Below are 20089 nucleotides of genomic sequence, written 5' to 3'. Positions count from 1 at the left end.
AAAAGATCTATAGTGCCCAACAACTGGTATTCCAGCCTGTGTGTGAAACCTATTTTACATCTGACAGACGATTCAAGGCACGATTAAACGATTTTATTACAGAAGAAATTTGTTCGGTTGGTGGACTTCAGGGAATAATAGTTCCTGGACCAGCGTCATGCTTTTTGTTTACATCTGATGTTCCCATAAGTAAAAATGTGTTAATTTCAACAATCCTGGATGATACCAGAATTATTTAACGACGCAAATGCCTAACGGAAGCATCAAAATCTTACAAAATGCTTTAAAACTTGTAGAAGGGGGCTGGAGAATGGGCGAAAATGTAAATAGGTGGGGTTTACCATCAAGACAAACACATGTGCTGCTGTTGGTATAATTAATATAACAATTCCTGAAGATATCAATGTTGCGTACCTGAGTACATACTTAGACACACGTCCTACCTGGAAAAGGAACATTCTTGCCAAAGAGTGCAAATAAAAATAAAAACTTCAAACTTATATTGATTTATTAACTGGAAATCTATATTTAAACTAAACCACAAAGTTATACAATTCCATTATAAACCGAATTTGTGTGTACGCCATACAGCTTTGGGTCACTACCTTTTCTATTAACATTGATATCGTACAAAGACTACAATCCAAGATACTCTGAACAATAACAGCAGCGTCATGTCAAGTCAAAAACTCGAGCATACACAAAAAGATCTCCAAATACTCATGGCCGATGACAAAATTAAAAATAGCAAGGGAAAAATATTAAAAAAAAGACTGACCCACAACACCCTCTTGCATCTTCTCTTGCACACAAATCAGCTTCACGTCCATAACGAAGAGATTGCACCCCGTTAGATGGAGACACATACGTAGATCAAAAAGACCCATTCAACAGGCTAACAAGCATTTCAATTAGATTAAGATTTAGTTTACTCATAATCAATTCAAATAATAATACAGGGCTGGTAGCTAGTGTTGTAAACATATTAATTTATAATTTTAATTATAATTTAATAAATACATAATAATAATTATAAAATCAAGTATTTACAAAAAACATATGCGTATTCCTCTCAAATCCCTCAATACGCTTTAGTATTTTCTTCAATATTATACGAATGGCAATACCACCGAAGTGGTGAATAAGGAACGAGAAAAATAAAAATGGCTTCGATACATAAAAGCAGTAAACCTCGCCAAAAATAATTTTCTTTTTATGTCAATTTCAAACCAGTTTTCGTGAATAAATCTTTGACAAGTGATTAAAACATATTGCATAAAAACGTTTACAAATATTTTACGCGCGTTTAATGTAGTTTTGGTTTATGTTAAAGTGATCTTAATATCGTATGCCCTCGCCGTCTGTCTTACAAAGAAAAGCTCATAAAGGTACGGTGGCACTGAACACGAATGTGAAAGCAAATCGGGGAAAAAATTTGTAAATTTTCGTGCAACTGTTGGTTATTTATTACGATAATGGGCACTTTATGACGGAAAATTATGTTACAAAATAATTCATACAGCATATAATTGTGGAAAAAAGCGTTTATTTGTGCCATTGAACAATTTGATTGTATTTGGTCGGGTCCATTGATTGGGTGGCTGGAGAAGAAAAAAGTGGTAGTATTTGGATGGGACGAAAATTTTATTAGGGGAGCAGATGAAAGTCGCGCCGAAAGGAAACTACACGATATTACAACAAAAACACATTTGACGTTTTGTGTTGTGTTTACTGACCGCCGTGGTGAAAATATAAACAATTCCAATGTGGTGAATTATAATGAATATATCATGCGCCGCCTGCATAGTAAATACAATGAAAACAAAAACAAAAAACAGCTTAAATTTCATTGAACTTAAAAGATATGCATAATGATGTAAGGAATATGAATTAAAAAAATGGATCCAATCAGACATTATCTCAAAAAGACCGTTTTGTATTATAATTTTCTTCTGCCCGTAACAATTTAAACAAATTCACCCTTGAGTGAAGTGCTTTCAAAAAGTTTGCAACCAAAATTGGGCAAAAGATAAAGTAATTTGTGAAAATGTTTTTGTATTGTAATTTACAATACAAATGAAAAGTAATATAAAAACAAGAACAAGTGAAACAACAAATTGTTCACTAACCATAATTGAAAAACTGAGAAAGGAATCGATCAGCCAAACTCACGTATAATGTCACGTTGGGGTAAAAATATCGTTGTACCTCTGGATGTGCTCTGCAAGGGCGAGGAAAGTACAAATCGTCCGACCGTAGCACGCTCCGTAGGTACTGTTGGCAAATGGGGCAAAATAGGTTTCACATCGACGCGTACTTACGCTTTAGCTGCACTCTCACCTGCAGTTGCAGCAGCAGCTGCTGCGGCCGCCGCAGCAGCGAGTCCAGCGCAAAGTCCTGCATCATTACTCGACGATGACATGTCACCATCGGTACCAGAGCCTCCTAAACCTAAGAAGTTTTTTAAATCACGCAACTCTGCGCCACCTGAAGTGATTGCACAAATAATACAAAACCTGCCTAGAACACCAGCTTCGCCAATACGTGATAGTTACTCGGCTGGAACATCTAATGCAGGTTCACTTAGTACCCCAGTACGAGAACCTATAAAATTAAAATTGCCGAAAGCCAATTCAGGTGAGCGTAAGAAAAAATCACCGAAAAAGGCAAGTGCAAAGCAGGCAGCGGTGACGGCGGCAGCATTAGCAGCGCAGGATGATGGAAACGCTACTGGAGATGTTGCAATCTCCACTAAACCGGTTGGCGAATCAAAACAAAAAAAGAAAAAAGAGGAAAAGAAATTGAAACCCGAGGCACCACCATCACGCATAATTTCCCGTGCACGCAAGGTAGTCAACTATTGTGAGGACGATGAGGACGAACGCATACCAACTCCTCTGAAGGATATTATATATCCTAAAAATAAATCACCTAAAGAAGACGAGACTGCTGTGCCGAATATTGGGGAAAGTATAAAAGAAATTGCGCCGGCGGAACCAGATCTACCACCACCCGCTGCACCCGCGCCAACGTCCGTTGCTGGTAGTTCAATAACAAGCGTTGCAGCTGTTACGACGCCAGCCGCACCACCTTTGGCACCGAAAACACCTGAACACCCGCCAATCGTGCTAAGAATTTCTAAGGTATATATAACAATGAAACTTACTACTTGTTCTCCAATTTCAATACGTTGATAAGCCCTTTAAAGGCTTACATATCTGATCTTGAAGATTTAGGTTAATATAACACTCGGAATTGATACTATTGTTACTGCTGTCAAAATAAGAGAGCACTTATATTTCAAAATTTTTGTCTTGCAAAACCGTTGCTCGGTGCACGGTTTGCTAAGTTTGCATGCGCGATAGTTTATACCAATTGTTACTAACGATCACGTTTGGTGTATCAAATAAGGTGTGATTGATAACTCAGTGCGGCTCTCTTTTAACGGACTATAATGTTAGCAAATGTAAACAAAGGAATTAAAATTTGAGAATTTCTTCTAATTTTATATTTTAGAATATTTCATATGATAGCACAGCCAAATTAAATCACACTTTGTATTTTTTTTACTTTTTACTTGTACCTAAAAAACTTGCTAATAAGGGGAAATTGACAAACCAAAGTGACATTTAATTTTGAGGGAGGGTTGCAAGTTCTTACTGAATAAATTTTTGCTCATAAGAATTTGCCAGTAAGTAAAACAGCTGTTCACAAGAATATGATCTTATAATATACAAATAACAAGGTGAAATTTGAAAGATCTGTAGTGAAAACTTTATATATGTAGAAACAAGATAATATAAGAGAAGTATACGTGTTTGTGGTTAATATCATTAACAATTTTCCATTCCTTTGACGTTTTTGAATAGCGATGCATGAAAACGTGCAAAGTTCTCACAGCTATTCGTACTCGTACTCTTTGTAATATTTACCTCTCGCAGAGCGAATATGGTCAAATTCTTAGAAAGTTTTTCTGCACAGTCCTATAATCTTAAATACTTCAATCATTTTCTTTATCCTTTCTCGAAACAAACCATTAGTACTGGGCATGCACTTAAAAATTAATTTGGCATCTAATGACCCCGTAACCACCACCATCACCATCGCCATGCATCAACATGTTAAAATCTTAATTTTTTTCACCACTATTCACAATGGATTGTGTTCTAATTTGCTTCAAATGCCAAAAAGAGAGAAAATACATACCACTCGAAATGGAATTGAAGAAAAACATCCACAAAAGCAACCACGAAAGTAGTGTAACAACAAACGGTGGGAAAAACGCGCGCATTTTTAACTTGGCGTTACTCTCTTTCATTTCGAATACTTCGGTTTGGTAAAAAATAAGAAACAAAGATTAATTGGTTAAGATTGCTTTTTTAAAAAATGTTCAATAAAAAATTCATATTTTATTTCTTGTAAAGTGTAAATGTTTAAAATAATTTATTTATATAAATAAATAAACAAAAAAGGAAGGCTAAATTCGGACCGGATCGTAGAGTTTAGTAAATTTTAATTTGACCGGTTGTTAATTTTTGGAATTCAACAAATTTGTAGATTTATATCTTGTACCATCCAATAGACGAACGGAAATTTAGTCTTATAAAAAGTGGGAGTGGTTTTATCTGATCTCAATAATGTTTATGTAGAATATATCAATATGTGGACGCCCCTTGGCAGGCAATGACAAACCTCCGAATGTGTATCTGACATGAAAAAGCTCTCGAAACAAGGCATCCACCTGCCTTTCGGAGGTGACATAAAACTGTAGATCCCTTCACTTTGTGGGGAAACATTAAGATGCACAACACAAACACGATAAGGATCACGGTCGAACGCCCACAATGTATACAATACATTGAAATACATGCATTTATCCAAAAGTTGGCCGAGATACTCGACCATTCTTAATACCAAACTTCCTTGGACAAAAAGTAATAAATGAATAAAATTCCATTGAAATTTATGTTTACCCGAGTTATCGTGCGCACGAGAGGGTGGGCAGATATGTCTAAATCGACCCTCAACATTTTGCTCATTCATGCATATATCTGTATTGATTCCTTTATACGATTCCTCATAATGTTATGTGAATGAGCTTATAATATACTAGGGCACTAGTGCGCGGAAATAAAAAGAATCCCAACTTATGAGTAAAGAAATATAATATATAAATTAGACTAAATAATCTTTAATATTTCAGGGTACCTCCCGTTTGGTGAGCACTGATAGTGAGGAACAGCCTGCAAGCAACAACATTGTCTCCCCGCATCAGCAACACGATACCGAGCCATCCAAATCTCGACATTCGTCTACTGAAGAAGTTCCTCCTGCACACCCGCCGACGGTATACAATACACCAAAGATTATTGTTAAACCGCTCCGGCCGCCATCACCTGATCCTGTGCTACCGCCGCCGCCATTTCCTGCACCGCATGCCGCTAACGTATCACTTGCGCATCAGCATCATAACGCTGAAGATCCACCCGAGATCAACTACTCAACAGTGAAGATTTCGCCGGATAAACCGCCTAAAGAACGTTTAAAGTTAATCATAAAAACAGACGTGATACGCAACGCCATTAAGGCAGCCGAGGCAGCGAAAGCTGCGGCAGCAGCACAGAAAGCCGCCGCAGCAGAATCTGGTGCTACTTCCGGTGGTGAGCGCGAAAAGAAGCAGAAAAGTAAAAAACATAAGCACTTAAAACACGCCGCTTTGGAACAGATTTCAAATTCACTGCAAGCAAATATTACTGCAACAGGTAGTGAATTCAAAACACCATCACCGCATCTCGCATTTAGCGCGCACTTGGAACAACACCAGCAGCCAACATTATTAGGACGCACTGTTATTTCACCGCCAGCTCTTTCGGAACGCGACTTTGACTCGCAATCCTCAGTTTTGGGTAGCATTTCGTCCAAAGGCAACAGTACACCACAGCTTCTGGCGCAGGCAGTTCAGGAGGAGAGCTGTGTCATACACAGTCGTGGTTCTAGCGTGATCACCAGCGACCTAGAAACAAGTCAGCATTCCTCGTTGGTTGCGCCGCCATCAGATATCGAATCGCGTCTGGAATCTATGATGATGGACGGTGAGGTTAGCCAACGTGCAACGAATTTGGTTGAAGAGCCGTTACAGGAAGATATCCTGGCTGTATTGCGTGGTGATGAGAGTCTTCATTGCTCCGCAGCCGTCAGCAATGAAGCCAATGAGCCTAAAGTGAACGGTGTAATAGAGAAAATGGATGTTTTGGAGAAAGAACCTCAGGCAGATCACCAAAGAGAAGAAGCCATAGAAAAGGGACAAGAGACAGCGACAAGTCGTCGTTTAACACGCGGCCGCGGCCGTGGTACCAAAACAAACTATGTTGAGGGAGAAGACGTTATCACATCACCACAAAAAATACAGCCGGTTACATTAACCAGAACTCGAGGAAGAAAACCCGCCGCGACGGTGACATCGCCTGTCATTGCCGACGATATCAACACGTTAGCTAACAAGCGTGCAACCAGAGGTCGGCCGAAGAAGGGTGCCGTGGTAGCCGAAGATCCCACACAATCACCTGCAAAAGCCGACGAATCGCCTGTAAAGGTTATAACAGAATCTGCAATTGTACCTACGACAGAGCTTGAAATAAACCAAACGAACGATAGTATTGAGACACCAGCAATCGCTACAGCTCCTACAACACGCCGTGGTCGTCCGCCTCGTAACATTAGCAACAACAATAATGTGAACAGTAATAATAATAATATCAATAAAATTGCCGCTAGTTTGTCAGCAAAAGCAGGTGCCGCCGAGGAGGCAGCAGCAGCCGCAACTAAAAGTGGCGCTACGAGCACCTCACCGCTTACAGGTAGTACGCCACCGGCACCACGTAGCTATGGCAGAAAACGTAAGAATCAACAAGTAACCCAAGTGCTACAACCATCAGCAGAAGAACTGGAGGAACAGCAACATGGTCCACCCATTAAACTGGCCAGTATCGATTATTCAGATTCGGCTGCAACAAGTGATTTGAATGCTTGTGTTTCTCCACAACTAACAGCACAACTTCAAGCCGCTTCCTTAACGCCAACATTAGATTTGCACGACACTAATTCCAATTCCAACTCGCTCACCCGTCCAGCTAGTGCAACACCATCATCACCGCCTCGACGGGACTACAAAGTCAAAGACAAATTCAAGCGCACGCTTACACTAGACAATCAAGTGAATTGCAATGCGGTCGTGGAGTCACCCACGGCAGGACTCTTGGCCGAACATGTCGTGTATGGTGTCAGCAGTGATGCGGGTACAGGCGTGAATGGTGAGGAAGAGCAGCAACGCGGTTCTGTTAAGCTAGTGATCTCAAAGAAGAAAGGTAGCATATTCAAGAGCCGTGCACTTGTACCGCAAGATCAAACAGATCAATCAGCAGCTGCTAAACGTCATCTATACAAACATAGTTGGGACGCTGAAGCGAACGGCAGCACAGCGGGCAACACGGACGCTTTGGCATTGCAGAAGAATGAGGCAAACGTACCGCCAGCGGCTACTCGTACTGCTGTCGACGCTATTTTCGATGACTTCAGCGAGGATCTAAGTCCCAGCGGTATGTCGCGAGAGAATAGTCCGTCGCTTAGTAAGTTAACGAGAATAACAAAAACGAATAACGCACAAATATGTGCTAACAGCCCCTACGAAATGGATATCGATGCGCCTGGCGATACGGTAACAAGTGTGAAAGTGGATCGTAAAGCTAAAGGATTTTATACAGTCGTCCGTAATGTAAAAACAGCGCATCAGATACAGGAAATTGGTGAATATCAGGAAATGGATGACGATGTTGAGTATATACTTGATGCACTGCAGCCGCACAATCCTACGCCGACACGCTGTTTGTCAGCACTTCAACTGGCTTCAAAATGTATGATACCCACTTTCCGAATGCATGTACGCGCACACGGCGTGGTCACAAAGTTTTTCAAGGTAAGCCAGCAATAAAACCATTACATTAACAACTAGAATTTCACTGAATTCTCATGTAATTTTCAAATATTTTTAATAAATAAAAAAAATAAAATAAAAATCTCTTCCTAAATCTAGGCGCTTTCTGACGCAAATCTGGACCAGAGTCTAGGGCTTTGCACCTCCGCAATTATGTTTATACTCTCACAAGAGGGTCTCAATATGGATTTGGATCGTGATTCGCTGGAATTAATGATGAATCTGCTCGAGTCGGAGATTGTAGCTGCACCTTCGGATCGCGCCACTTACGAACGCAATCGCCAAAAAGTACGCGAACTCTGTGATGAGATTAAATCTCAAGGAAAAGCTGCCCATCTCAATGTTGACACACTTACAGTCGGCACATTGGCGATGGAAACCTTGCTGTCGTTAACCTCTAAACGCGCCGGTGATTGGTTCAAGGAAGAGCTACGCTCACTTGGCGGTCTAGAACATATTATCAAAACCATTTCAGATAACTGTCGACCAGTTATTGAGTGTAGCAATGGCACTACACACATTCATTGGACGCAATCGCTGCTCGACAATATGCAGACCGTTGAGCGATGTATGCGTGTGCTAGAAAATGTGACACAGCTTAATGAGGAGAATCAGCGTTATGTGTTGACTTATGGCCAAGGTGCCACAGTTCATACCTTATGCTCACTCTTCACGCTATGTGATCGTGAAATAATGCGACATGTTTCGGATTCGTCGGAGCAATCTGCTAAAGATAATCCGGGTGCAGTAATGCGCGAGCTTTTGTTTCCACTTCTCAAAGTGCTTATCAATTTAACGCACACATTTAATCCGGCGAAAGCGTTGGGTGCTGAAATGCTTGGCCAACGTAATGCTGTAGTAGAGACCAGCTTCCGCCTGCTATTGCAGGCACCCAACTACATTCCTGAACGATGTGTCTTTGAGCTAAGTATTCTGGTAAGTAGAAAATACATAGTGGATAATTTGTTATTTATTTATTTTCCTTTTTTGGTTAATTTTTAGGTGCTGTTGTTGCTAATTAACCTCACCATGTATACGATACCCAATCGAGTGGCGATAATGAAAGTGTATGCGCCACCCGAATACAGTAGCCACCAACATAATAAAGTGACTGCTGTGCAAGCTGTGATGGAATATTTCTATAGATGCGAGGAATTGGCCAGGTGATTAATAACTATTTAACGAGGAGGAAAAAAAATTCAAATTTAATCCTTTTTATCGCTTTGTTGTATAGATTGGTCGAAAAGAATACAGATGCCATTTTGGATAGTACCGACAAGAATAAAAAGAAACAGGAGGAAGTAGATGAAACTGTAAATAATTGTAAGTCTCTCTATGATTGAAAATACGATACGAAAAGGACCAAAACGTTTTGGCTGTAATATATACATAACCCTAACTAAAAAGAAATTCATTATTTTCTCGGCGGTGATCGGCTGCAGTGATCGATATCTCATAAAGTATCGGTCAAACAATATAAAGTGTATGCTCGTTGTCAAGATGACATTTCACACTAAAAAAAATTCTTTTGCAGTTTTTTGTTTGTGCCATTGAGTTGTGAGTTACAGGGTCTTAACAATGGAAGTCAACCAACAAAAAATTCTATACATTTCATAGTTTTTCTTTGATAATGGCAAATATGCGAAAATGCAAGCCAGACAGCTGAAATTTTGAACGGTTTTTATGGTGCCGGTACTGTAACAGCAAATTATGTGCAATTTTGGTTCCGTCGATTCCGTGCAAGCATTTTTGATGTTAAAGAAAATTACGATAAAATCAGAAATAATCGAAGTTGAGCGGCATGTTAATAGTCGTAGCATTGCCTATGAGATAAAGATCGACCATAAAACAATTTTTTGCCATTTGCGGAAAAATAATGGATTTCTTTTTCCCCAAACGTCTTAAAGCAGATGAACATCTTCAACAAATATGTAGAATTTCATGTTTGCCTGCGAAGGATCTTTAAACGCGCCAAATGCATTACTGAGGCAGAGGAGCAGCTGCAAGCACGCCTAGAAGGTCTATGAGAACACACTGTTCTATTCAAACGAACCTAAAAAGCTTGTGCGCTTTATGCTTATTATTATGTTTCAATACCAATAGCGATTATAGTCTGAACGCGAAGCAAGTCGACTTTATGTTCTTCTTCTTCTTAATTGGCGCTATATCCGCTTACGCGATTTTGGCCGAGTTTAACAAAGCGCGCCAGTCGTTTCTTTCTCGTGCTAACCGGCGCCATAATATAATATTTTACAATAATATAATTTATAATTCTAGGTTGCTGGCCTTTATTGAATAATAATTCCCAAAGCAGAGTTTAAGCATTTATTTTTAAATTCTAAGCTCTATTTTGATTAGTATTTATAAAATCTAATTAATTTGCAGTGCTGAAAAACTCGGGTCATCACATGGAACATACTATCAAGGGTAGTTATGCAGCCCTACTAATTGGTCATTTAATTACCGACAATGAGGAGTACGAAGCACTAGTGCGTAGACATTTACGCGGCAATGGATTCAAAGAGATTGTCAGTGTGCTGGAAAAATATTACACTTTTATGGATCTGACCTGTGTAAGTTGGTACACACATGCGCCATCTTTGTGTGTTTGTATCTTTGGGTTAATATTTTGTTGAGTTAACACTTTTCTTCTTCATATTCACCAAATAGTCGGAAGCTTCCGCAGTAGCGCACATAAAATCTACAAAGAAATTAATTGATTACTTCAAGAAACGTGACTTGGTGTACGAAATGAATGAGTCCGATGACTGCGCGCTTCCTCTAAATTTAGAAACACATCACGCTTCAACATCCGCTGCCAATACTGCAAATACCAGTAATGACCTCGTCGATAATGGCGAAAGTCCTACAACGACAGCAACACGCAGCGGCGCGCAGCGCGTCTATAAAAGCTACAGTCAAAGATAATCACTAGACGAATTTGATTTAAACCACAGTAATAATTGCAGTTGCAGCTTGCTGTATATGAATTTTAATTTTAAAATTGCAAACGTCAGCAAAATTTGCTAAACATTTTAACACTATATTCCCACTAATTGATTGCAATTTGGTTTTTAATTAAATCAAAAAGAAAGATTTGTTCTTTTTACTATAAATATAATTTTAAGATTTTTATTGCGCAATCTTTTATCTAAATTAACTTAATTTTTTAATTATGCATGCTTTTTGGTATATATTTTTAAAATCATAAAAATTGTATGTAAGTAGTTGTAAGATAAACTAAAAGTCAATCGGTTCTCTTCAGGTTATTTTCAAAATTCTAATGATTATATAATAATTTGCTTATAGTAAGTATTACTTTATACTCATTTATGTGCAAGGTAAGCGTTTGCTATATGTGTTGCTGATAAGAAAGACACGAACAAAAAGTTATAAATAACACTAATTGAATATATATTAATGCATATATATAAGTGTCTACCTATCTAAAATACGAAGTAACTGTATTTGTAATTCTAATTGTAATTGTAATTCTAAGCAATATTATTGTATTTCACTGTAAATAACTTAGAAATTGAATATTTCTGATTATATTTTTTTTTTTATGCTGTAACACACTTTACGTGTGCGAGCTATGCATAAAAATAGACGATAGCGTTTGTTTTGTTAAAACATTCGTACTTGTAGTTTAAATTCTGTTGCGCAAGTAAAACTTATATATGTATGTTGTATGTGTGTGCGAAAATCGAGAGAAATTTTAATGTTGTAATGCTGGAAAAAAAAACTAAAAAAAGAACTACCAAATCACAATACAATAAACAAAAAACGTCAAATACATTGAGTAAGAGGAATGAAGTGTGCGATGGGCGCAACAATTTAGGCTACAAAATGTAAACGAAGGAAATTTAATATTTAGATTATATGATAAATAATAACAACACAAATGAGCTGATTGTACTAAAAGTTTCACACACAACTAGTATTTAGAAGTGCAAAAATTCGAGAGAACTAGATTCGTAAATCATAAAACACAAATACATTTTTGGAACACAACATGCATACAATATATATACTATAAATACATATATTTATTTTGTGTTTGAAATTTGACATTAAAATTACAAATGAAAGTAAATAAATAAGATTGTTTATTTAAAGAAAATCATATACATATTTAATAAATTAGGAACGAAAGCGTAAGCGAAATTGGATTAAATGTGAAAAAGACTTGTGTCTGCGAGAGTTTATCAATTGTCATATAAGGGTCTCTGAAAGTAGAGAACTGTGAACTCTGAATTAAAAAAAGACCTATGTTTGGGATGCTATTCAAAATAATACATTGGCTTCTGATGCAGTAGAGATAATATACGAAATTTTTTAAGCAAAAAAAAAACACTAAAAGTAATAGCGCCGTGGCCGCTGTAGCCGATCGTTTGCCCAGGTTCGGGCACGAGATATCAAATAATCGAGAAAGTTTTTTCTAATAACGGTGGTTGTTCAACCGGCAACGATAAATTTCCGAGTGTATTTCTGCCTTCAAAAAGCTGTGCCGTTCAAAGGCGGCATAAAACTGTAAGTCTTTTCATTAATGAAAAAACATCAAGTCGCACACCTCAAATCGGAGTAGTATATATGTATATATAATTGGCGCTTGCACCATTTGCTTGGGTATTTGGCCGAGCTCCTAAAGGCACTAATATTTAAAAGTTATTTAAAAACTAAACTATCGCGATTAAAGTCATACCCATCTAATTATTTAGATCTGTTTAGGGGACATCAACAATCTTTCATCGATCATTAAATCAAAATCTCTTTCAATATCTTGAAAATGAAACTTTTTTATTAGCTTTCAGTACTTAGGGGCACAGACATTCGTAAATTTCTTTTCATTTTAATTTGCTTATACCCAGCTTTAGTATCACCTGGCGATGGGCTTAAATCTAAACACGGGCCTAAGCAAAAAACCAGGTAGTAAATCGACTATGATTAAAATAAACTACAGTTTTTCTTATTTTTGACAATGATTATGCGCCTATACTTATAAATGTAATAATTATATTTTTTTGATTTATATGGGACTTTATATATATATATAATATATATACACCCGTTTTGGGTGTTTGGCCAAGCTGCTCCTCCTATTTGTGGTGTGCGTCTGGATGTTGTACCACAAACGGAGGGGCCTACAGTTTCAAGCCGACTCCGAACGGCAGACATTTTTTATGAGGAGCTTTTTGCAAAGCAGAAATACACTCGGAGGTTTGTCATTGCTGCCGAGGTGCGACCGCTATTAGAAAAACTTTTTCTTCCTTTTAGTCTTTCACCGAGATTCGAACCTACGTGCTCTCCGAATTCCGAATGATAGTCTCGCAACAACCATTCGGCTTCTCGGCCTTATGGCTAAGATCAAAGTGTATGGGACTTTACAATTCTTAAAAAAAAAATCAAAGCACAAACCACGCCGAGTAAAATGGAGAAGTTTTTGGATATAACAGCGGATGCTGTCAAAATTGTACGTACATATGTACATACGGTCCGACCCAGCCCTATCTTAAGTTTAATAAGAGAACTGGGTCTGGATGAGGTACTGTGGTGAATAGAGGGCGCAAAAGATCATGAGATCGAAGTGCAAACCTCGAAAATCTAAATCTAGTCAGATCGAATCTTAGGATAAATTGGCCGCTGCTGCGGAGTATCTAAAAATACTAATATGCAAGCGTTAATTATATAGCATCGCAATTTATGAAAGAATCGTCATACTATGGGTTTTATGAGTTTTATCAAATTACAATGCCTAAGAAAACAAAAAAAAGTTTTTCTAGAAGCTTACAAGAATTTAATCATATTTAGGATCAGCTTCAATCTTCCTACCCCTTAGGTTAGAATTTCATTTAAATAAATATTTATTAAATTTGAATTATTTCTGTCAATTCGCGAAAGGCAAAACCTGTTGAAGTCGGATAAGCTGTTTTACCGAAAATAACTTGAATTTCCGTTATTGTTGCAACAGCAACATAAATGTTCGGGGAATGATGTTGGGGTGACAGTTCTTGGCCGAATATAAATACAGTCATTGGAACGAATTTATATACAGTTCTCGCTACATGTGGCAACCTTGCTCTAATATGAATATCAGCTGTGCCTCTGGGTATTCCATAACCACAAAAAGAAAGACAATTGCACGCGAATTAAAATCTTTCACTATATAAACTTTCAGTGAAATTCATGTAAAAGAGTGTAACTTTAGAAATTATAACATAAAATTTATATTCTTGAAATGGTGGAAGCGGCGCAAAATGTTTCGATTGATAACATTGATAAGGACCAAATGAAAACAGTGAGTTTGCATAATTCTATTGAAAATGTGTATAAGTAGGAAAAACTAGTAATCAACGCAATTATTTTGAATTTTATAGTTTTCCGATTTTTTGATGTCCTACAACAAACTGTCCGAAATGTGCTTCACAGACTGTGTGCGCGATTTTACTTCGCGAGTTGTTAAAGACAATGAGGTAACTAATGTACTTTTCCGGCTATCTAAACGGCTATTGCTCACATTCTATTTTTTAGGAACGCTGTGCACTGAATTGTATGGAAAAGTATCTGAAAATGAATCAACGCGTTTCGCAACGGTTCCAAGAGTTTCAAATGATTGCCAACGAAAATGCCATAGCGATGGCCCAAAAGACTGGAAAACTTTAACGCTGCTGTAAGTAATAAGCAGCTTATCGACGACAAGCACAGTGAAATATGTTAGATTTATAGTAGAACTACGTTCAAAAGCATTTCCTCAGCATAAATATGTACATTTATGTAACTTGATTGCTACCTGTTTCCTAATGTGAGATTCGTAACCATCTTTCGAATTTCATAAACTACTACTAAAAATAGGAAATAATAACAAAATGAAAAAAAACAAAATAATGAGATTTATTTAATTCAAGAATTTGGGAGAAAATTTACACGAGTTGCGAACCATCCGCTTGAAATGAATTAAAGGTGCCGTACCAAATGATTCGAACAGTCGTGTCATAGGTAACTAGAAGGACTTGTTATATGCGTGTTATTGCAGTGGCATTCCCAGAAATTTTGTGGAAAATGTTTTGCATTGTTAGAGCGACGACTATGATTGGCACTTGCATCTAAATGTTTTGCAATCTTAAAAGAACAGCTAAGCTATTCTACACTACCTTTAGATAAATATTCCCATTCGTATGTGGGATATACGAATTACCTCCGTGGTGAACTTCAAGACCTTTGAAAATTGTCCAAAAACATAAAAAGCGATAATAAGAATTCGGAAACAGTGCTTCGAGCGAAAGTGAAATTAATTCATAGATTTTAGCAAACTGAACAACCAGCATCTCCGTTCAATCTATTGCATTTACTCTGTTCTCCCACCCCACCAAATACATATAAAAATATTCAATAAAAAATTGTTTTGCTTGTGGCGATGGATGCCAGAGTTCATTGCCCTGATAAGCGGGCGCATGCCTTTATGCAGCTTATTTGGCATTTTTATTTTGATATTTTCGTATATTTTAAACGATATAAATTACTATTCAAAAACTTAGATAATACATAGTACATGCATATGTATATATATCGATAGTTAAAGATATCTTACAAATTATGATAGTGTTAGAACGAAGACAAAAAATGTACGATTTTACTATCAGTTACACATTCCATTAACAGACTATGGAAAGCCTTTTGGATATTAGTTTCGCACTTAAAATAAAATATAGTTGTTGAGATTTTAACGTAGTGTAGCCAAGTGACGATTAGATTACTAACTTAATGCAAATGCGACTTTTGGTAACTGTTGAATACTAGCGAAAAAAGACTAAGTACTAAGTATGAGAATAATTGTATTAGGTTAGCCAATTTAGCAATTAGCTGATGCAATGCTGGCTCCCGTGTTATGATAAATGAAAATTTACTATAATTAATGTTTCTCTAATGAATTGTAGCACTTTCCCCCTGGAAACCTTCTGTTTCGTTTATTAGTGCGTATTCTAAAATAACACGGCCTTCCTTGTACCTGAAAAGAAACCCAAAGTTAAAATAGAACCATATTTCATAAAAGTATTCCATTTTTTTTTTTAATCTTTTCTTACTTTTGTGCATCCTCGGTGGCGTATTCATACATCCAACCTAGCTTGGCATCACAACTCTTGCACATGACATCCCGTACCATATGCCGTCCCGTGAGCATCACTCGCTCCTGCACATTGCTAAAGGTTAGGTTAACCACTCGTTTAAATAGATAAGCACGACCTGTGAAAGTATCAGCCAAGACGACAACAATGTATAAAGTGATAAGTGCACAATAAAATAAATCTAAGTAATTTAGATGCAATCACCACGACTAGACTAAGTGATATTTTGCTATCAACGAATTTGCCTTACTCACCCGTGGCACCCGTAAATCGAGTACTAATCAATTGGCTGCGATTGGTAAGATTTGTTTGGCACTGCGCACAATTGAACAGTTTCGAGCCGCCAATATGCTCGAGAAAAACACGGCCCATATTTAGTTTCTGTTAGAAGTTTTTTTTTGTTTCGTGTCACCGACTTTTGAATTTTCTTTTGTTGCAATTCTTTAACCACAATCAGGGGAGAATATTGTCTTCACTTAACCACAATATTTTTTACCTTAAATGGGTTTGGTTTAGTTTAGTAAGACGTAGCGCGTCGTGCTGTCGAGAAATATAGATAATTAGTTCCATATTAGGAAGAAAAGAATGCATGCAACGCAAAAAAAAATTAAATTCTTTGTTAGAGTTTTAGCGAATCTCTTATTCAATTTTTATACTTCGAATGTATTCTTTTCTGTTTTAATCTCTATTCACTTCTGCGTTGTGTACCTGTTATCGCGTGACTTTGATTTATTTCTACTACGTTTAAATTATATTTTCTTGTCTTCCTTTTGTGTCGCAATTTTCAAGTGCAAATTTAACTTATTGGGACTATTTCTTCATTCTCTTATTTAGCAAATAAATGAACAGTAAATATTTGTGAAGTTAGCTATAATTCAATGTAACGTTGCCGGACTTAATTAATTTGCATCTTCTTAGACACATAACGATGACGTCCACTGTTACCAATACTATAGGTACAAAATACACATATGAAATAAAATAGATACAATTTTTTTTATAAATACTTGCACGAAACAGATTTTATAACAACCCACCATTTATTAGTTAAAATATAGAATAAAAATGAAACTCCATACAAGTTTTTACGGTGATCATAGCCGCACTTGAATTAGTCAGCTTATCCGTGCTGGATGTTCGCGAGTACATATAAAAGTTATTTTAAACTTAGCCACACCATGCTATATTATTAATGTTGCCATTAAATTTGTGCTTGTTCCTCTCTGCCTTTGTAAGTTCACTCATTGGTTTGAGACTTAACTACTCTTTGAAATTTTTGAGCCAAGTAATTATTTTCCTGTCGATTATTCTTCACACTTCGATTTTTCCTTGTATCAGATATCGTAAAACATTGTATTTGTCGCTTCTTGTAAAATGATCGAAGTAAGTGAATTTTCTTCTTTTGTGTCCGTTAGCAATTTCTTTGTTAGGCCAGCTTATTATCCTAATTTTTCTATACCACCACATTTCAAAGCTTCATGCCCCTTTATTGATTGCTTTACCGGACGTGATTCTTTTTAAATACCTGGAATGAATATATGAACTTAAAGCTCTGATTTTTTTTTAAGTACTGTTTTTTCTTAACAAATTTATTCTACAAATTATTTTCCTATGACATTATCTCACCAGTCGCTCCTTGCTGCGAAGAAAATAAATTTAAAGCAGTCAAACGCTGCATAATCTTTATTTAAGCTTCTTCATTTTATTGGAAAACATTTCAACATTTAATTTTTCCATTTATTTCTTTGGCTTCTGGTTTATGCACAATCTTTTTTGCTTGTATAACTTGCTTATTCCTCCAATAACTAGGCTTTTATGGTGACTTTAATCATAATCTGTTCAATAACTGAATGTAGCAAGATTCAAATCAGCGTGTAGTGTCTATCTATATTGCTGATTGAGTTTTTGATTGGTTTCCAGTCTTACTTCCCGTTGGTCGATTGTTTCATGCGAGCGGCTATTATTTGATACGAAAAAGCTAACGTTAAACTTGAGTGGATTAGTTCTTAAAATAAATCGTCATTTTAATTATGTATTTTCAATGGTGCTGGATAAAAAATTTGTATATACCTTCACGCCGGTGCCATTATATAAGCAATTTACCTTACCCTAATACAAATGTAGTTTTGTTTGTGAACTAAATCTTGACCCAACTGGTAGTGTCGTAATTTCGCATTGTAAATATTTACGATTATTGAACGTAATCGTACTGCGTATCTAACTAATTAATTTGATTCTAGAGAGAGAACGACTAAATGATCTGCCGATAAAGTCTATGGTGCGCTGGGCTCTTGCCGAAAATATTGGTTGTGACATATGCTAACCTCATATCGAAAAGCTTGATAGCAAAAATATAGCATACAACACTGCATGCTGATGTTGGTTACTCTGACCATTTTTGACAGATAACCAAACACAACAAACTTCACTTTTTATTCATTCTTTCCGGTTTAGGATCTTGTCAAGCGTACTTGTTCTCGACTACGAGCTAAGGCCAATTATTAAAATAATTCCAATTTTTGGCAACTTGTACCAATTTTAATTGTTTAATACCTCTTAACCATGTCTACAAAAGCTGAACTCGCTTGCGTTTACGCTGCTCTCATCCTGGTTGATGATGATGTCGCTGTTACTGTAAGTTGCTTCTGTGAATTACAGATTGACTAGATGCACAAGAACTATGAGAAAACAAATCGAGGATTATATCTGCAATCATAACAAAGTTTTTCGAAGTTTTTGTGCAACACTTGATCTACAAATATTTGAAAGCCGTTCAAATATTAATGTTTGTATTTTAACAGGGAGAGAAAATCACCACCATTCTGAAGGCTGCCAATGTTGATGTTGAACCCTATTGGCCAGGTTTGTTCGCCAAGGCTTTGGAAGGTATCAATGTTAAGGACTTGATCACCAACATTGGATCCGGTGTCGGTGCTGCTGCCCCAGCTGGCGGTGCTGCTCCTGCTGGTGGAGATGCTGCTCCAGCTGAGGCCAAGAAGGAAGAGAAGAAGAAGGAGGAAGAACCAGAGGAGTCCGATGATGACATGGGCTTCGGTCTCTTCGATTAAGTCTAAACGTTTTATAGTTTTTATTAAAACTTTTGAAGTGTTCTATTGACGAAGTATAAAAAAAAAAAACGTGTGTACTGAGTATACAAAACGAGAATCCAATTTATTATTATTTGCTGAACCAGTGTAGTTTTACGTGCAAAGCTTGAGGTGTGCATTGAGGAAGTGTTTACGGCTTTCCATTGGAATGTAGGGGATAGCTTTGAAATGAAAATCTCGAACTTTGGATATAAAAATAGTATTGGAAAGCTGGACCTCTTTCTACTTTTAACTGCCGGAAGCTTTATAGTTTTCGAGTTAAGGTTCTTAAATTTGTTATCTACACGTGGACCAACGTAGTTCTTATAAATTTTTAGCAACAGTAATTGGAGTGGTTTTCAAAGCTTCAGAACGCGTCGGCCTCCTCATAAACAACAAAATGTGATGCCCACGACAGTCGGTTCTACGTAATCTGGCCAAGAACTGTCACTTCAGCAGCATTCCCAGTATATGTATGGGAATTGTTTATGCTGCTACAACAACAACATGTCCAAAATAAATGCCCCTTTAGCTTATTTACCTACTGTGCTTACAATGCATGTGCGCAAGAAGGTTTTAATATTTAATTGTCGATTTAGCGGCAAAAGTTTTTGATCGCAAATTAAATAAATAAATAAAAAATTTACAAATGACAAACGCGCTTACACTTGTGCTGATATAATTAAGTCACTACCTTTTTACCATATTCGCAGAACTTTTCATGGTGAATTTTTTCCTTAATTATTTACAAAAATGTGGTGCATTTTATTACAAATACTTTATATATGCACAAATGTTTCAAACTTTTAGAAAATTCACAAAAAGTTGACAAATTTTTTAGCTTTTTAATTGGAATTATTAGAAAACTTTCCTGGTATGTAGCCCATTCA

General features: G+C 36.9%; 4 protein-coding genes across 4 annotated transcripts; 3 read left to right on the top strand and 1 right to left on the bottom strand.

Annotated features, from left to right (window-relative positions):
* Positions 1-1147: 1147 nt before the first annotated feature.
* LOC128857957 (protein wings apart-like) lies at positions 1148-11627 on the top strand. Its single transcript, XM_054093818.1, has 7 exons — positions 1148-3143; positions 5204-7972; positions 8090-8926; positions 8993-9153; positions 9225-9313; positions 10376-10563; positions 10661-11627. Exons 1-7 carry the CDS (start codon positions 2178-2180, stop codon positions 10916-10918), a joined length of 5268 nt encoding a protein of 1755 aa, XP_053949793.1. The 5' UTR covers positions 1148-2177; the 3' UTR covers positions 10919-11627.
* A 2462-nt stretch (positions 11628-14089) lies between these two features.
* On the top strand, positions 14090-14868 carry LOC128856447 (mitochondrial import inner membrane translocase subunit Tim9). The gene is made up of 3 exons (XM_054091750.1): positions 14090-14288; positions 14368-14463; positions 14522-14868. The coding sequence occupies exons 1-3, from the start codon at positions 14229-14231 to the stop codon at positions 14651-14653; spliced, it is 288 nt and encodes a 95-aa protein (XP_053947725.1). The 5' UTR covers positions 14090-14228; the 3' UTR covers positions 14654-14868.
* Positions 14869-15387: 519 nt separating this feature from the next.
* On the bottom strand, positions 15388-16957 carry LOC128856446 (protein yippee). Its single transcript, XM_054091748.1, has 4 exons — positions 16822-16957; positions 16368-16653; positions 16072-16231; positions 15388-15995 (listed from the first exon to the last, which is right to left on the bottom strand). Exons 2-4 carry the CDS (start codon positions 16483-16485, stop codon positions 15911-15913), a joined length of 363 nt encoding a protein of 120 aa, XP_053947723.1. The 5' UTR covers positions 16486-16653; positions 16822-16957; the 3' UTR covers positions 15388-15910.
* Positions 16958-18539: 1582 nt separating this feature from the next.
* On the top strand, positions 18540-19278 carry LOC128856445 (60S acidic ribosomal protein P1). The gene is made up of 2 exons (XM_054091747.1): positions 18540-18747; positions 18915-19278. The coding sequence occupies exons 1-2, from the start codon at positions 18676-18678 to the stop codon at positions 19179-19181; spliced, it is 339 nt and encodes a 112-aa protein (XP_053947722.1). The 5' UTR covers positions 18540-18675; the 3' UTR covers positions 19182-19278.
* Positions 19279-20089: the final 811 nt, after the last annotated feature.

Source organism: Anastrepha ludens, chromosome 3 (genome assembly GCF_028408465.1).
Source record: "Anastrepha ludens isolate Willacy chromosome 3, idAnaLude1.1, whole genome shotgun sequence".
Classification (NCBI taxonomy): Eukaryota; Metazoa; Arthropoda; class Insecta; order Diptera; family Tephritidae; genus Anastrepha; species Anastrepha ludens.
The sequence above is the reverse complement of the archived record's forward strand: the minus strand, read 5'-3'. Positions and strand labels throughout refer to the sequence as shown.